The sequence below is a fragment of the Tachysurus vachellii genome, chromosome 12, assembly GCF_030014155.1.
Source record: "Tachysurus vachellii isolate PV-2020 chromosome 12, HZAU_Pvac_v1, whole genome shotgun sequence".
NCBI classification, from domain to species: domain Eukaryota; kingdom Metazoa; phylum Chordata; class Actinopteri; order Siluriformes; family Bagridae; genus Tachysurus; species Tachysurus vachellii.
In genome coordinates this window covers 12,125,291-12,143,177 of record NC_083471.1, presented here as the reverse complement: position 1 = coordinate 12,143,177, position 17,887 = coordinate 12,125,291, and the positions used below count along the sequence as shown (strand labels likewise).

The following is a 17,887-nucleotide window of genomic DNA, read 5'->3' as shown; positions in this document are numbered from 1 at the left end:
CTTTTGGCCATAACTGTGTACTTTTAATATTAATATTCACACAAATAAATGTTTTAGTTTTATTTAAACGAGCCTTAAAATAAATTTCCTAATAAAACGCCAGTTGTAACGTTACAAAACGCAATGTGGCTTCTTTAACACCTTTTTTGCGTCACACCTCAGCTTTTTGATTGGTTTACAATGATGAACAAGATCAACCAATTAGAGAGGCGAGTTGTAAAACCAGACCAATCAGAGCCAGAGCTGTAGGTGTTCCGCTTTCCCTGCAATCTTTCGTTGATCAGACTTCAGATTGAGAGAATGCAAGATGGCTGCCGCCTCAGGTGAGTATTTACTTCAGAAACAAAATAAGCAAAGTCTAACTTTCGCTTCTAGACGTAATACATGTTGTAGATCCTTTGCAGCGGAAGAAGCATCTTGTAACGTTATAGTTATAGCTAATTAAAGTGTATGTGTGAGCGTGTTTATACTTTTTATTCTGATAAAACTAGGCTGCAATGCTAACATGAGTAATGCTATTCAGTTAGCTTTAGCTGTATTAGCGGGTCAAGATAGCCGCCTAACTTAATCCCTTTCCGCCTTGTGAAGATGCTGTTTTTTTTCTTTTCCGCTGTGAATAAACTCTTAATGTAGTTGACTAGTAATGAACAGAAAATAACGGCTGAGTTTCTGCGCTCTGTGACGCGGTGTCAGGGTGAAAACACAGCTCGGATGAAGGCTCAGTAATTGGCTGAATCCCAAACGGTTCCCTGTTGGACGTATAGTTCGCTACCTAGGATGCGGAAGCCATTATTTTATTTCAATCAGATATAGTGCATTCATGTAGGAAGTGAGAAACGATTTGAGTTTCACGCAAAAAAGAAAAATCCTCTCAGTTTGGAGAGCTCGTTAGCAGTTCATTATGCGTTTAGTTTAAAAAAGCTCTATTGTGCTATGAGAAGTAAGTCTGTGTTTGGAGAATGTGGGAAGATTTGCTTGTGTTCCGAATGACATGAAGGTTGTTGTAAAGGTGATTTAGGTTGTTTTGTCTTGTGTTGTCTTTTCTTATATATGGAGTGCAACAGGTGTAAATATCTGTCTAGAGCACTGTTTATTTACCGGTGCGTTCATGGTAATTATTTCAGTTATTACATTATTGCTATTATTTTTATTGGTCTTTTTGCTTGTATTATGTAGTTTTGTGCATATTGACGATGTAATAGTGTGTGTGTGTGTGCGTGTGTGTGTGTTCTCTTTCTGTGGTTTATTTTGAATCATCATCATGTTTGTTGCATCACTTCGGGAAATACATAAATCTCATGAATAATTTGATGAATAAAACACGACAGGGTTCTAGGAAATGAATCAACGACCATTTAGTGTGATGCATTTAGACCCAAAGCTGGATATAAACACTACACAACTCTAAAGTTGATTTTTTTTTCTCTTTAACATGCTTCAGTGTTTTACTCCCCTTTTACCATGTCATTCTTTTTGTCCTTTTATTATTCTATTCAACGGCTTCAAAACACGTCAGTTTCTTTTATTCAGCAGCTATAAAAGGACATTCCTCATATTAGTCTCTCTTCTTTCTCTCTTAAATTTAATTAGGTAAAAAACAAAAGCATAAATCTCCTCACAGAAATCTTAATCCATATCAGCAAGTCCTAATGTATTTGCTGTTACTATAGAAACAACAAAATTTTATAGAAATATAAATTAATAGAAATTATAGAAAAATAAAATTAAATTCTTATAGAAGTCTTAAGTGGAATTATGCAGGTAAATGTTATGCAGAATTTGAATAGAATAGAAATATGTGCAGGAAATGGTTTATCAACTGTTACTTTTCATGTTCTGATGTTAGTTATCTTTTTATCTATAACTTGCAAATGCTTTCAAAAGAACAAAGCAAAGTATTTGACTTCTCTGTGAGAGGTTTTGACTCAAGGATCGATCTCTCTCTCTCTCTCTCTCTCTCTCTCTCTCTCTCTCTCTCTCTCTCTCTCTCTCTCTCTTTTAGCTTCCATGAAAAGGATTTTAATAAATAATTAAGGCACTTAATTGGGCCTTAATGATCACTTCATGTAGAACCTTGAGGAATTTTTTTTCACCTGTACAGCACCTTCTGTTCAGACTGCATGACATCAGACAAATCAAACACTGAGTGTGCAGGAGAGCGCAGTCACAACGCACTTGCCCTTGACAACAAGAATAACAAGTTAAAATGTAATTCTATGGCAGTTTGTGCAGTCTGTTCAAGACTGACTTTTGTGGCGCAATGTTTTGTTTTCACACTTATCATGTCAAATCTCGCCTCTCGGTTGGGAGATTTGACTCACGCAGTCCGCTAATTGGATGTCCGGGAAGTTGTTTGCGTCAAAGTCATGGCCAAAATGGTGGCACTCTAGAAGCGTCTTGTGATTTAAAAAAAAAAAAAAAAAAAAAATTATTTTAATTTTTTTGGCAATGACCATGGTCTATGTTCAAGTTTGAGGCTTTATCTCCCTGCTGACCCTGTAGTCCGGAAACAAGACACTTCCAATAACTTGACTAATCACTGTTACAGCATAGCATAACATCAACACTAACAGCACTGTACAACAAAAGCATAGTGTTAAAACCCTTCTGCTCAGTGTATCACAGCATCCGGAGGCATGGTGTATTACTTGTGAGAGTGAGGGAGGCGTGTCCTGTGTACCCGTCAGTCAGAGGGAGGGAGGCGTGTCCTGTGTACCCGTCAGTCAGAGGGAGGGAGGCGTGTCCTGTGTACCCGTCAGTCAGAGGGAGGGAGGCGTGTCCTGTGTACCCGTCAGTCAGAGGGAGGGAGGCGTGTCCTGTGTACCCGTCAGTCAGAGGGAGGGAGGCGTGTCCTGTGTACCCGTCAGTCAGAGGGAGGGAGGCGTGTCCTGTGTACCCGTCAGTCAGAGGGCGGGAGGAGTGTCCGGTGTACCCGCCAGTGAGAGTGAGGGAGGCGTGTCCTTTGTACCCACCAGTGAGAGGGAGGGCGGCGTGTCCTGTGTACCCGTCAGTCAGAGGGAGGGAGGCGTGTCCTGTGTACCCGTCAGTCAGAGGGAGGGAGGAGTGTCCGGTGTGCCTGTCGGTCAGAGGGAGGGAGGAGTGTCCGGTGTGCGCCTGTCAGTCAGAGGGAGGCAGGCGTGTCCGGTGTGCCTGTCAGTCAGGGTGGGGGATGCGTGTCCGGTGTGCCTGTCAGTCAGGGCGGGGGAGGCGTGTCCGGTGTGCCTGTCAGTCAGATTGAGGGGGATGCGTGTCCGGTGTGCCTGTCAGTCAGGGCGGGGGAGGCGTGTCCGGTGTGCCTGTCAGTCAGATTGAGGGGGAGGCGTGTCCGGTGTGCCTGTCAGTCAGGGCGGGGGAGGCGTGTCCGGTGTGCCTGTCAGTCAGATTGAGGGGGAGGCGTGTCCGGTGTGCCTGTCAGTCAGGGCGAGGGATTTGATTTGACGTATTTGATGTTAAAATCTTTAGTGACTGACAGGCATACAGGACACACCTTCTTCACTGACAGGTGCACCGGACTGACAGGCAAGAAGAACACACCTCAGTGAAGAAGGTGTGTCCTGTGTGCCTGTCAGTCACTAAAGATTTTAACATCAAATACGTCAGTAACACAAGGCAATGCAATAAAAGAACTTACAGTGCTTCACTCAGTGTGTAAATTTTGTACAGTTTATTTGGTTTAGGCTTTGATTTGAGAGATCGTGTTGTGAAATCATGTTGTGGGGTTTTGATTGCTGGAGCGCACAGCTTGTCTTAATCAATCAGAATGTTAAGGTGAGATTTGCACTTCTCATGGATCATTAGATAACAGACTTGATGTGTGTGTGTGAGTGTGTGGTTTTTAACAGCTTGGGAACTAAGCACTGGTGTGAGTCAATGTGCGGAGAGAGGACAATGTACAAATCATTTTCAAAGGGCTGCAAAATAATTGCCAAAATCACACAGAGAATGATTTGGCCTCGTATTAAATTTAGTGATCCAATACAATTTGTTATCCAATTATATAATATTACATGCTTCCAGAGTGCTAGTGTTTTTCCTCCTTTTTTTAAAAAAAAAAACTAGATTGGAGCAAGACTAGCATCTGATGTGTGCAGATACTGATTAGATTCAAGTCTGTTTTTATAAAACAAATCTTTTCACACAACAGACAACCTCTCTGTTTCGAGAATGAAAAGAGAGTCTGTTTGTACTGTTAAGACATAAATTGACTCATTTCAGTTTGTTGACTTTTTCACTGGAGTTGGAGTGATTTGGAGTTGTGCAGTTTGCATCTAAGAAATCACGTATCTTGTAGAGCATTGCACGTCACACATGTAACAAAACGTCTCTATGTTTGTCTCTTATGTATTGTTTTTTTCAGGCTCCAGGTGAGGGTGCCACTCTGATACGCTCTCTCTCTCTCTCTCTCTCTCGCTTTCTCTCTCTGTCTTTCTCTCTCTATCTCTCTCTCTCTCTCTCTCTCTCTCTCTATCTGTTGTGGCTGCCTGAAATCCAGTACTGCATCTTCCCCGTGGAGACGCCATGTCCTCCACGTCGTCCTGCTCCTCTTCGGGGGAGACGAGCCCAGAGGACATTCCCCGGGGTGGAGGAACCATCCGTGTCTACCTCCCCAACAAACAGCGCACAGTGGTGAGTGCGCCCACACAAAATTTTTAACCCAATCCAGGTCTTCAGTGACGGCTCACAGACGTGCCGAAGCGATCTAGGACACAATATATGTAAATCTATAAACAGTAGCAAAACATTACTGCGGTTTTGTCATGTTTAGGTGAACGTGCGTCCAGGTCAGACAGTGTATGACAGTCTGGACAAAGCGCTCAAGGTGCGAGGCCTCACTCAGGACTGTTGTGCTGTTTTCCGCCTACTCGAAGGGTGAGAGCGTGGCGTTACACATGATGCCTCACACACAAACTTCTAAGCCTGTAAAACTTTCCTATTATAGGCTCTTGATGAATAACTCAAGTGAAAGAATCAAAATACAATTTTCCTTACAATGGAAATAGCTTTGCTTATTATTTAAATGTATGTTTTTGTCATTCATCCTGTGTTCAGTCGTAAAAGGCTCACAGAATGGAACACTGACATCACGCCTCTCGTCGGAGAGGAGCTTCTCGTCGAGGTTTTGGACGACGTCCCTCTCACCATGCACAACTTTGTAAGTTGAACTTTAAAGCACACAAGTTCATGTCTACCGTCTACAAAGCTGTTTTTATATTAGTCAATGATAAAAGACATGACCACTGACCTTATATGATCTTATAGTGTGATAACATCCGACATTATATTGTCAATATAGCACTGTAAACTAAGAGACTGTTCACTTCTACCTCAAGTTTCATCTCATTTATTGGCACTTCATATACTAGTAATTAGTGATCTTCAGTGTTCTGATTTAACTATTACCTTTATTGTAAATTCTACTAAGTAAACATGGCACTAGCTACATGCTGTAACAATGTTTTGCTTTAAAAATGTCTTTCCAGGTTCGTAAAACCTTCTTTAAATTAGCGTATTGTGACTTCTGCCACAAGTTCCTATTTAATGGCTTCCGGTGTCAAACGTGTGGCTACAAGTTCCACCAGCACTGCAGCAGCAAAGTGCCCACAGTCTGCGTGGACATGGACACCATGAAACGGTGTGTGTGTCTGTGTGTTTCACAGTGTGAAATGAACAACAGTATTCATGTTGAATTTTTGTTGTTGCTAAAATTCTTATCGAACAATACACTTAACGATGATTTCTGTTTCACATTCTGTGCGTGTGTGTACGTACGTGTGTACGTGTGTGTGTGTGTACGTGTACGTGTGTGTGTGTACGTGTACGTGTGTGTGTGTACGTGTACGTGTGTGTGTGTACGTGTACGTGTGTGTACGTGTACGTGTGTGTGTATGTGTACGTGTGTGTGTGTGTACGCACGTGTGTGTGTGTGTACGTGTGTGTTTTTTTCTCAGGTGTGCAGTTGAAGTTGTCACTGGTGAAGTTATGTCCGTTCCTATCCCCTCTGTCATCTCTTTAACACCTGATCCTGCTGGGTACGTGCACACATCTTAGATCATATTTAATGCCACTTAAAAGAGAGAGGAACTTCAACTGTAAAATCAGTAAAAAGCGGTCATACATGGAATTATAAAAACATTGATATTAAAGCCTGTGTACTGGTCGTATGTGTGTGTGTGTGTGTGTGTGTGTGTGTGTGTGTGTATATATATATATATATATATATATATATATATACATATATACACATATATATATATATATATATATATATATATATATATATATATATATATATATATATATATATATATATATATATATATATATATATATATATATATAAATCATATCTGTGTTTGCAGTTCAACACTGCTCTCACCAGCCTCGGCGTTCCACTTTCCCATGCCGGGAATGGACGGTCAGTCTCTGCAGAGGCTTCGCTCCACCTCAACCCCCAATGTTCATATGGTCAGCACGTTAGGGCCTGGAGCAGTTAACGTCATTGAGGTTAGACACACGAACTTAAAGCCACCATCAGGATGGTTTGCATAAACTGTCAGCACCGTCCAAAAGTCTGAGTCCATTACCAAGGAGTAATCATCGATTAAACACTAGACATTATCCAGACATTAACATATGGACACTATTAAGACACACTGGTGCTGTTTCTTAACAATCAGGGAATCTTTTAGGAAATTCATTTAAAAAATAATGTTGTTAATTCTTTGAGAAATGATACATTGATTTGCTTTGATTTAAACTTTATCTTTATGTAAAAATGTGGCTGAGGCGGTCCACAAGCATCAATTCAGATTGCTGTACCTTCCTTTTTTTATTCTTTAGCAAGACTTTCAACATCACAGGAATAATAGTGGCATCATTTAAGACAATGTTGATGGTTAACATCACAACATAAAATACATCAGGAAATGAGAGTTAGAAAAACCTGGTACTGGACTCTCACTTTTCTACCTGCTTCTGACATCATTTTGATTTACACCATTATTTTATTCATTCCTTTTTTCCCCCCAACTCTCATTTAGGAGGCATTAAAATCCAACAGCCCAATGGGTGAGTTTTTATTTTTTATCATGACAGCATTTTTTTTTTTTTTTGATCAACTCTATCACATGACATGCTCTCATTTTCTACACTCATTATCTACAGCAGTGATTTTTCATCTTCTGAGTTCATGCACTTCTCTAAATCAGGCTCCTAAATCATATATGTGTTTTTTGGTCTATAGTTTTAAAATACATTGCTTAAGTCACCATTGTGTTGTATAAGCAAATGTTACTGAAAGCTTCTCCCACAGGGCCAGAATCCTCTCCAAAACCCTCGACCAGTCCGCCTCACTTGGGTTCTCCTGGTCGGAAACCACCTAAATCGCCCCCGGAGCGCAAACCGGTCCCGCTATTCCTTGATGGAAAAAAGGAAAGAAATCAGGTGAGCATCACTTTGGTGAGAACCTTTAGTGAGATGATTATTGTTCATTTCTTCAAAAAAAACAACCTTCAGGATCTGTAATGATAAAATACTGATATGAAGTGGATATGGATTGGCTTGTGTCACTCAGCGTTACAGAGACTCAAGCTACTACTGGGAAGTGCCCTCACACCAAGTGACCAGGCAGAAGCGCATAGGCACCGGCTCCTTTGGCACCGTCTTCAAGGGCAAGTGGCACGGCGACGTGGCCATTAAGATCCTGAAAGTGACTGAGCCGACGCCAGAGCAGCTGCAGGCCTTCAGGAATGAAATGCAGGTCCTGCGGTGAGTTCTCCTCAGTACACGAGAGCGCTGCTGAACTCTCAGTAGGAGGGTGCTGAATAACTTTCCAGCTGTTCCAGCTGCAGGTTTATATTAATGCGCTCGTTCTATTAGGGCTAGTAAAAAACACACATTTGTAAATGCTGATACAGTGAAGCTTTCTACAAGGAGAGCTTATTTGTATTATGGTTTGGGAGATTTTTTTTTTTACAGATTAACAACATTCTGGAAAAATTAATCTCGCTTGGACTAACAAAGGAACACAACAGCCCTCAAGATGCTGTTTGTGTTATAATGAGATCTTCTCTGCTCTGTTCTCTTTCATTTCTCGTTTTTTATTTCTTGTCTCCTGTTCTGTCTCTCTCTTGCAGGAAGACACGCCACGTCAACATCCTGCTGTTCATGGGCTTCATGACGAAGCCGCACTTTGCCATAATCACGCAGTGGTGCGAAGGCAGCAGCCTCTACCGTCACCTGCACGTCACCGAGACCAAATTCGACACCATGAGACGCATTGACGTGGCACGCCAGACGGCACAGGGCATGGAGTATGTAAATCTATGCCACACAATAAATAACTGATGGATAGAACGATTAATCATAAATTCAGTATGTTTCACTGAGATCACACGATCCTCCTGATTTTGGCTGCCTCACATTTAAAATGTAGATTTAACCTGAAGTTTGTTTTGTTTGGCAGAGGTAGCCAATAAGATGTAGAGATTTTTCTCTGGTTAATGGAACTGGTTCTGTTTTCATCCCGTTTACATAAACATCAACTTTTCACTTTGTTTCTGACAGCTACCTCCACGCCAAGAATATCATCCATCGGGACCTGAAATCTAATAGTATCCTTACAGCATGCAGGCGTGAAACTTGTAACAAACAGTTCACATAAGAAATACTGATTGTTGGATGTCCATCTGAATGGAACAGGCTTTTTCTGAATGTTAGCCCTAGCTAACATGTTAGTTAGCTTAGCCCTAGCCAAAATAACGAGATTTAAACCAACCGTAGTGTTGTGGGTGTGGTGGACCTTATCTTTGGTTTCAGATATCTTCCTTCACGAGGGTTGGACGGTGAAGATCGGTGACTTCGGCTTGGCCACAGTGAAGTCTCGCTGGAGCGGCTCGCAGCAGGTAGAGCAGCCCAGCGGATCCATACTATGGATGGTAAGCATTCAGACACACCAGTGATCTACAGTGTCAGCATTTACTAAATATATGGAGAAGAACACGTCGTGTGTGCTTATGTACATGGTTGTGCTAACAGCATATGATCGCAGCAGAAGGTTGATCTTTTTCTCTCATTAAGGCTCCCGAGGTGATCCGCATGCAGGACCCGAACCCTTACACCTTCCAGTCAGACGTGTACGGCTACGGTGTGGTGCTGTTCGAGCTTATGTCCGGCACGCTGCCTTACTCCAATATTGGCAACCGCGACCAGGTGAGAGAGACACACCATTTTTATTTCCCAGATAAGATTTTACACACAAGAACACAGTAATGGGTAATGAGCATCAGGGGAATAAGAAAAAGAATAAAAAATCCTTTTGCATTCATTTTCTCTGTTACATAATTAAACAAGTGTTGTTCACAAAAAACGTTTACCGTCACTGAATATTACACATTCAACACCACCCATGTTTAGCACACGGTTTACACTCGGCTCATTTCTGACGTGTTATTGACATGCTCACTGTTCTGTTCTCTTTTTTCTCTCCCTCAGATCATTTTCATGGTTGGTCGAGGCTACCTGTCACCAGACCTTAGCAAGCTGCACAGTAACTGCCCCAAATCCATGAAACGTCTCATTATTGACTGTTTGAAATTCAAACCAGAAGAGAGGCCGCTCTTTCCTCAGGTTGGAACCACATAAGGATTTTTTTCCACCTAAACTGATTTTCTCCTGGGGGGCACGGTGGCTTAGTGGTTAGCACGTTCGCCTCACACCTCCAGGGTTGGGGGTTCGATTCCCGCCTCCGCATTGTGTGTGTGGAGTTTGCATGTTCTCCTCGTGCCTCGGGGGTTTCCTCCGGGTATTCCGGTTTCCTCCCCTGGTCCAAAGACATGCATGGTAGGTTGATTGGCATCTCTGGAAAATTGTCCGTAGTGTGTGAATGAGTGTGTGTGTGCCCTGCGATGGGTTGGCGCTCCGTCTGGGGTGTATCCTGCCTTAATGCCCGATGACGAGTGAGATAGGCACAGGCTCCCCGTGACCCGAGGTAGTTCGGATAAGCGGTAGAAGATGAATGAATGAATGAATGATTTTCTCCTTGCTGATGATAACTGGCATGAAATATGAACTACACTTGCACATGCATGTCAAATATGTTTGTGTATTTCAACACCAGTCTTGTAACGGAGTACAAATACCTCGTTACTGTACTTAAGTAGAAATTTCAGGTATCAGTACTTTACTTCGCTACTTAAATTTGTCAACTTTCACTTTTACCTAGATAAAATGTATACTTTTACTCCGTTATATTTCCACTAAGCATCTTCGTTACTCGTTACTACAAAATAAAATCAGAAGAAATGTGTGTGACTGCAATAAGGGAGGTTTGGCGATTCACTGCTCCTAGATTGCATTACGCTCCACACGCTCTACAGAGAAGCAAAGGCACACGCAGCGTGCACATGCAGTCAGAGCTGGAGGCGTTTATCTATAGCGTTAATTGGCTGAAAGCTGCAAATACCGCAAACAAAAGCAGTGAAATTTCACTATTCTTATTACCAGCGTTGATAGCACAAACAAAATATTAATGCAAACAAGCCATTCAATACTAAATAAAAATAATATTTATTGATTTGGTCTTTGTCTTGTGAATATTTAATTTTATTAATGACTGCATTCATTGGACACACTGTTTGTAGAGAATGCACACATACATGAACTGATTTGATTCAAGACTGGCATCATTACATCATGCATAAAATTTTGGTGTCCACTTCTGCCATTTAATAATACCATAACTTTTGGCTTACTATGTAGTCATATAATATAAAGCTCTTCTTGTTTAAAATTCTCACTGAGGGCTAAACCCCCTAAAGATGAAATAATAGAAACACCCCTGCTCTCATGCCTACCGAAAATCACTGAAATTTTACTTTTTACTTTTACTTCAAATACTTAAGTACATTAAATATTAGAAAATTACTTTTGATACTTAAGTACAGTATATATCAGATACTTTAAGGCTTTTACTTGAGTAATATTATAAAAGGTGACTTTCACTTCTACCAAAGTCTTTTTCTAGTACGATACTAGTACTTTATACAACACTGTTTAACACAAGGTTTAATAGGTGTGCGTTTTCTCCCCCAGATCCTTGTGTCTATCGAGCAGGTGCAGGATCTCTTGCCCAAAATCGAGCGCAGTGCCTCGGAGCCGTCGCTGCACCGTGCAGTTCACGCTGAGGACCTGAACCCGCTGCTGCTGCACACCACACGCTTCCTGCCTCTGTGAAACCAGATGATTCTGTACAAGATTCTATCCTCCACACTCACTACACACACACACACACACACACACACACACACGCGCGCACACACACATTCCTGCTGTGCATTCCTCAGTAACACATCAGCAAAACTTTCCAATCATTCCCTGTTTGAACAAGTGGTCCTCTGATAGGATTTATTCAGATTTTATTCTTCCCTTTGCAACGCAAGAGCATTCAACTCGCAGCTGAAATCTGTTACAATCTCAATTTGATTGTGGCCACATTCGCTTTAAATCTACAGAGGTAAACGACCATAAAGCGTTACTGAGTTATAGGGATATGTTTGTTTTGGTTTTTTCCCCGTTTTGGGGCTTTTGATCACATTGCTAATGAAACTCATTTCAATCATGTATTGTTGCATGATTGTGAACATCTAAAACCTGCCTTTAGAAACACCAGTCGGTTTGCACTTTAATGTTAGAAATCCGTACATGACGAGCGAACACTACACGTTTCCTAAAGCACAAGTACCGTTCTGTCACAACTTAAAAAAAAAAAAATTATTCGCACTCCTTTTCCTAAAGCTAAGGCTTGATCAACTCCTCTTTAGTGAGCATAAATTGTCATGCAGTTTATCCCAGTAATGAGCATGTACTATTTTGTTACCATGGTAAAAGAGCATTTTATCCTTGCTCATTTGAATACCTTGCAGCAACAACAAGAAAGTCGTCTTGCAGGAAATGTTTGTTTTTGTAACAAAGAGCCGTTGGGTTTGGGACAATTGATGGGGGAAAAAAGAGCATTTTGGGAGTATTTTGAGACTTGGGAGAGGAGTGTCCTATCAGATAACCAGTCCTAGGTGCATTGTGAAGCCCAATACAAATGGCTTCACAATGCACGCATCATGTAACTAGTTTTGTACAGGTGCTTACGCTGCCATGGCAACCGATAGTTAGCTAAAGATAGTATAAAATGAACTGAGGTTAGGAACAGATGTTGTTTTTTGCATGCTGTCTATCAAACAAGGGGAAGGTTAGTAAACAGGAAGTAGTTACATATCCACATGTGTGTAACGATCTTTTACCGTATCTCTTCTTCACAAAACCTGTTCTATATATCGACTATATAAAAGCGAGCCTGTTGTGAACATATCCTAGCAAGAATGCAAACAACTAAGCAACAAACCAGCAAACACCTTCAGGTCCATAATAAGATGCGCAAACGATTAGCATTTTCTTGAGGAAATACACGTCGCTAGTGAACATGTAGCCGTTAACAAGAGAAGGTGTTACCGAGTCACCACGAGTGCATCTGGCTGATTATTTCCCAGTGGACAGCCTGTACAGAGTGTTTTTGCACAGGCTTGGCAGAAGAGCCAAGTAGATTTCAGTTCAGTCTGGACTGTGAAGCGGCACAGCGTGTGGCTCAGGAGCACAGATTGATGCAATGAGTAATGATGATGAGGGTTTGTTCTGTAGCGCTAGTGTGTGCTCAGACTGGAGAGGAACTAGACATTTGTTAAAGATTTTGTGTGTGTGTGTGTGTGTGTGTGTGTATATACAGTCAGCTCCAGAATTATTGGCACTCTTGACATATATATACACACACCAACTTGTCCTAACCTTTTAAATTGAAGTGAAATTGCCAAAAGGTAAATGACTTGTAAATGTATCACTTTCTTAAGTTCATTTGACTGTTTAAAATCAATTAGGTGATCATCAATAACTTCCTGTGTCACTGGGGTATAAATACAAGGTGACACAGAAGCCACATTGCTGTCATGCCAATAATACCGGAGCTTAGGTTTCTTAAAAGGTGTGTATTTTATACCTTAAATCCCTTAATGTCCAAATTGCATCGCTCTTTTATCTTAATGTTGTTTTAATATATTTTCATATGTAGCTCCTTTTTTTTTTTTTTTTAAATTAATTAATATACCTTAACATTACCCAAAATCAGTAGCTAGTGGTGTTTAGGGAAAATTTAGTTTGATGTACTGTAAATACAATGTCCAGTGGAACAAAATGTAAGCGGTGTCGTAGTGAAAGCGTGAATATTGCTGGTAATTTGTAACGATCCTGATGTCATACAAATAGTAGGAACTGTAATGAACATGAACAGTTTGTGTACAGTTTTGTTTCGCCTCAAAAGCAACCATTTACATATTTTTCTATTATTCAATTTGACATCATGTTAGAGTAGAACTTTTCTGAAATGTGCATGCTACACTTTCAGCTCTTTATTCAGCCACAAGGGGGCGTCGTAGAACACGAGCACTCAACAACTTGAGTGTACCTTTTTTTTTTTTTTTTTTATCGGGCTGGTTACCCTATAAACTCTTCTTTGCGTTGGTGGATTGTCATTGTGATGAGAATGAGCTGTATACACTTAACCTCTCTATCGAAGGACACAGGAATTCAAGCCTAGTTTTATTTCTCTTATAACCCAGCAGTTTCTGCAGTTGTGTATTTATTTAAGAAAAGGCATTTTGTACTTTGTAGATGGCTGCGAATGAGCTGTTACTAGAGAAACCAGAATGTATTAGAACAAGCAAATTTATTATAAACCTGCGATTTATCTCACAGCTGGAAACAACTATCAGAAGTGATGTTATAGATCATCAACAGGTGGAGTTGCATATTCGATGTGTTTACTCTCCCACTTCATTTCATTCACACAAATCTTTGCACCTGAATTTGACATTGTTCACTCGATCCCTCAAAACTCCTAAGGTGCCATCAGTGTATCTTAGGTTCAGGTTCAGAACGAACATTAAGATGGTGTTTGGGAAGAGGAAATCAACAAGCAGTCCAGAAATGCAGGCTTTCTACCGCTCATCAGTGATCGTCACGAAATTCACATATCGTGTACCAGCTGTGTTTTTTTTTTTATTTTTTTTTTTATTTATTTTGCAAAGCTAATTGAAGTGTGCTAATTTATAAGTTCTTGGTGTAGGATGAAGATTACTGGTTACATTTGGTAGATCAAAAACGTGCTCGTTAGCTGATATCTGTATGCTGCAAATCGACTGGTGAACATTTCTAATTAACACACAACTCTTTATTCACAAGCTTTCGGACACCACAGCCGCCGTTACTGAACCTCCTTCTCAGGGGGGTCGGTCTCACACTGTTGTTGCAATAGTTCATTATATATGTAAGAGACATTTTTAGAAATATTCAAACCCGAGGTGTTTGTGAGATTTTGTTTGGGAGTTAAAAAGTCTTTTCGAGCAAGGTCGTTTTTCATCAAGCTGAAGTGAACTGCTCCAATTTCATTAGTTATCAGAAGCAGAAGCACCTCTAAGCAGTTGTGTTTAACACAGATTCAGACAAGTATGATAATTAAAATGGAATGATAGATCACTTGCAATTAGAAAAAATGCATATGTTTCTGATAACTGATGTAACCGCAGTGGATTGTTCAACTCTAGAGTAAATGAAAGATGATTTTTATGCTAGTATCTCTTATTTTAAGTAATGGAATTAATAATATTAGTTTTTGTCCAATAATTTAAAAATTCGTTTCAGTGCTCCATTCTTCGTACCTCCGGTTTAGCCAGGTAGGATAGTTTTGTCCTTTTTTGGAAGCTGTTGTTGTACCAGACAACAAAGTCTAAAAGGTCCCCAAAGCAACTTATTCAACGTAAACTAGAACGGATCGCACAAATAAAAAAGCATTATGTAAATACAGAAGATAGTGTGTGTTTATGTTTTAAAGTATATCTTGCAGTTGTTCAATCAAGGTCATTGGCATTGATTTTAACTCCTAAGCAAACTAATTGTGGGACTGTGTTAGGACTACAGCATGTGTATTCTTTGTCTATCCAAAGTGGTGATTGAACCATGCCTTTAAATTACATCCTGCACACCGTTTCCTTAGATGAGCTGAAATAAACCAGAAAATACCGGCACAACTTTGTCAGTTTGAGAACTTAATATCAAAAACATACCTATGGGTAAGCGTTTTGTTTTCATATCCTCTAGCCTCCACAACTTCATTTTCCTCTCTAGAGATCCAGACTGGTCGTATTTAGCCATTGTTGACTCGCCGATCGTAGTTTTGATTCTCAATCAACTCAACCTGGCTATTACTAATCAAGTTCTCAAGCATATGTATTTCAACGATTAGTAAATCTTGCATTGTTTCTGCTTGGGTTTGTTAAGCGGTGTACAAAGAATGGAGACATTTCCTTTAGGTAACAAAAAATAAAACCTACAGAGAAACGGTAGTTAAAACTAAACAGCTTTTGCAGAGTTGCACAGTAAACAATAAATCACAAGTCTCAGTTTTTATCTTTAAAAGCTTCTTAAAGGTGTCTGTTATCATGACACCGGTCACTGGGTGTGGCTTTATCTGTAGTAGATTTTTTTTTTTTTTAATTTGATGGCTAAATCTAATCTATTTAACAGCTGGCCATCTGACACACTCTGTTTGAAAATGCAATACAGTTACAAAAACTTTACAAAAGGCTTCAAACTCCACTTTAACACATCTGCTGTCAGGAATTGCGGAGGGAAAAACGGGTCAAACTCTAAACTCAATCCACAGTTGTTTTTCTTCGCAAAGCAGAACACAACGATCAACTTTTGTTCAATAATTTGCAATAATTTTCTTGTGTGTATAGTTGAAGAGGTATAAGGGGGTGTTTAAAGTTTGCAATAAATGTACTCTGCTGTGTACAGTTACATTTCTTTCTTTTGTTTTGTTTTGTTTTTAGTTTTACTTTAAATTGTACTTGTTTCTATTTTTTGTGTAACGATTTCCATAAGAACAAAGTTATTTTAAAAAAAAAGTAAAAGGAAATCTTAGTTTTTTTAGGGTTATTATTTTTATTTGGTCTTTAAAAATATGGAAGAGACAGGACTTTATTCTTAAAATAAAACGGTGGAATCGTGATCAATTACAGTTGTTGGTTTTTTTGGTTTATCAGAAGTTGCACTTTTTTTTGTAACAGGATAAAAGCTGAAAATAATGTAGTTTGTTTTGTTATTTTTACATTCAAGCTGTTACATATTGCTACATTCAAACTTAGCAGTGGGGTGATTTGATGATTTATTCCTATTATACTAGCAGTTGCTTATTAAGTACCAATTTTAATGAATGTACAACATTTTCTGCTTTAAATCCATTTTTAATAACAGTTACTGTTCCTATATGTTCATGAAACTAGTAAGTTACTGTTATACCATATGTTATAGAAGCTATAAAAAAGTCTGATTTTTGTTTCTTTTTCTTAATGCTAATGAGAGAAAAAATGCAGCTTGTCATGTAACAAGGTCTTTTGGAGCATCCACCCTCCATCCTAAGTCTCTGTGAATGAAGATGAAACCTCTTATTTTATTGCAAGCTATACGGAAAATGAAAATGAATCGGAAAATCATCATTGCTTCTATATAAGACAGTCCGATAGAACGGTGCAACGTACAGAAGTTTAATACTAGGAGAGTAAAAGATACTACTGCACTGTCAGCAGAAGGAAGAAAAATGGCACAAAAATAATGCTGAGTGACCTTTTTGTTAAGAAATTTATTGTTCATTGTAGCTAGTTTAACTCATAACAGTTGTTTTTGTTACTAACACAGGTAGGCAAAGACCCTGATATAGACCCCTATAGTCAGGTTGCTAGAGAAGTTAGTATAACCCCATATTGAACATATCATCAAGTGACCTATTTGACATATTGCAGGGGTCCAGTGATGTCTCTGTAATGTCCTTCAGATGGGCCAACACATATTAAGGAGCAGTCCTTGGAGATGCAGTCTTTTGTGTACAGGTAGAAGGGAAGGCTTCACATCCTATGAAGAACGTGTGCTTCCTTCACCTGCTGCCTCCAACTAGACAGAATACTGGTGACCAAGTTACAGCTGGAGGCAGAAGTCTGTCATAAACCCCAAGTAGTCAAGGTGTTCTATAACCTAGTTTGAAGCCATATCAACTGTATTATCATCTGATCTATTTAGATGAGTTGACAGCTGTCCATGTCTCTCGGCTGGCCTGGGAACGCCTCGGTATTCCCCCGGAGGAGCTGGAGGAAGTGTCTGGGGAGAGGGAAGTCTGGGTGTCCCTGCTCAGACTGCTGCCCCCGCGACCCGGCCCCGGATAAGCGGTAGAAGATGGATGGATGGATGGATGGACAGCTGTCCAATTGGCAAATTGCTGGCGGTCCAGTGAGGACACTAATAGTCAGAATTCTGAATGGTCAACTTCACCAAATGTCAAATTCTCAGGGTTCCAAGATCTTCATAATGTCCTTCGGATGGGATAGTTGTCTTTCAAAAGAAGGAGGTTGTCTGAAGAAGAGTAGTGGGCTAAGTACACTGAACTCTAGGTGAGATTCACATGTGAGTTTCTGCAGTCATGGATAGTCATGGTGCTAGGGAAGATACTGTAAACCCATCGACTGAATCAACTGACCTGTTTGACCAACTGGCAAATTGCATAGTTTGGACCAGTGCCAGTGTCTTTATAACCACAGAAACCAGACAGACTAGCTCATGGTTATAATGGCTTGAGATAGCAAGGGTTATTTAGGAACAGAGATTATTTTAAAGAGTTGGAACCGGGATGTCTCCACTGATCTGCAGAAAATCTGTCTGGCAGGAGGATTAAACAATGTCAGGGCTCGGAGTGTTTACATTAAGAACTACCTTTCTTGAAGGGGCTTGTGAGCTTTGT

The 17,887-nt window shown here is 40.2% G+C and overlaps 1 protein-coding gene across 2 annotated transcripts; it reads left to right on the top strand.

Moving 5' to 3' along the window:
* The first annotated feature begins 295 nt into the window (after positions 1–295).
* On the top strand, positions 296–16,108 carry araf (A-Raf proto-oncogene, serine/threonine kinase). Of its 2 annotated transcripts, none has more exons than XM_060884328.1 (16): positions 296–323; positions 4,358–4,626; positions 4,766–4,869; positions 5,050–5,152; positions 5,481–5,632; positions 5,949–6,029; positions 6,360–6,504; positions 7,041–7,068; positions 7,313–7,443; positions 7,574–7,767; positions 8,136–8,312; positions 8,566–8,612; positions 8,818–8,936; positions 9,079–9,210; positions 9,493–9,627; positions 11,092–16,108. In XM_060884328.1, the coding sequence occupies exons 2-16, from the start codon at positions 4,519–4,521 to the stop codon at positions 11,230–11,232; spliced, it is 1,797 nt and encodes a 598-aa protein (XP_060740311.1). In that variant the 5' UTR covers positions 296–323; positions 4,358–4,518; the 3' UTR covers positions 11,233–16,108. The 2 variants fall into 2 exon arrangements, with proteins under 2 accessions (XP_060740311.1, XP_060740310.1); XM_060884327.1 differs by having other exon boundaries at positions 7,301–7,443.
* The last annotated feature ends 1,779 nt before the right edge of the window (positions 16,109–17,887 follow it).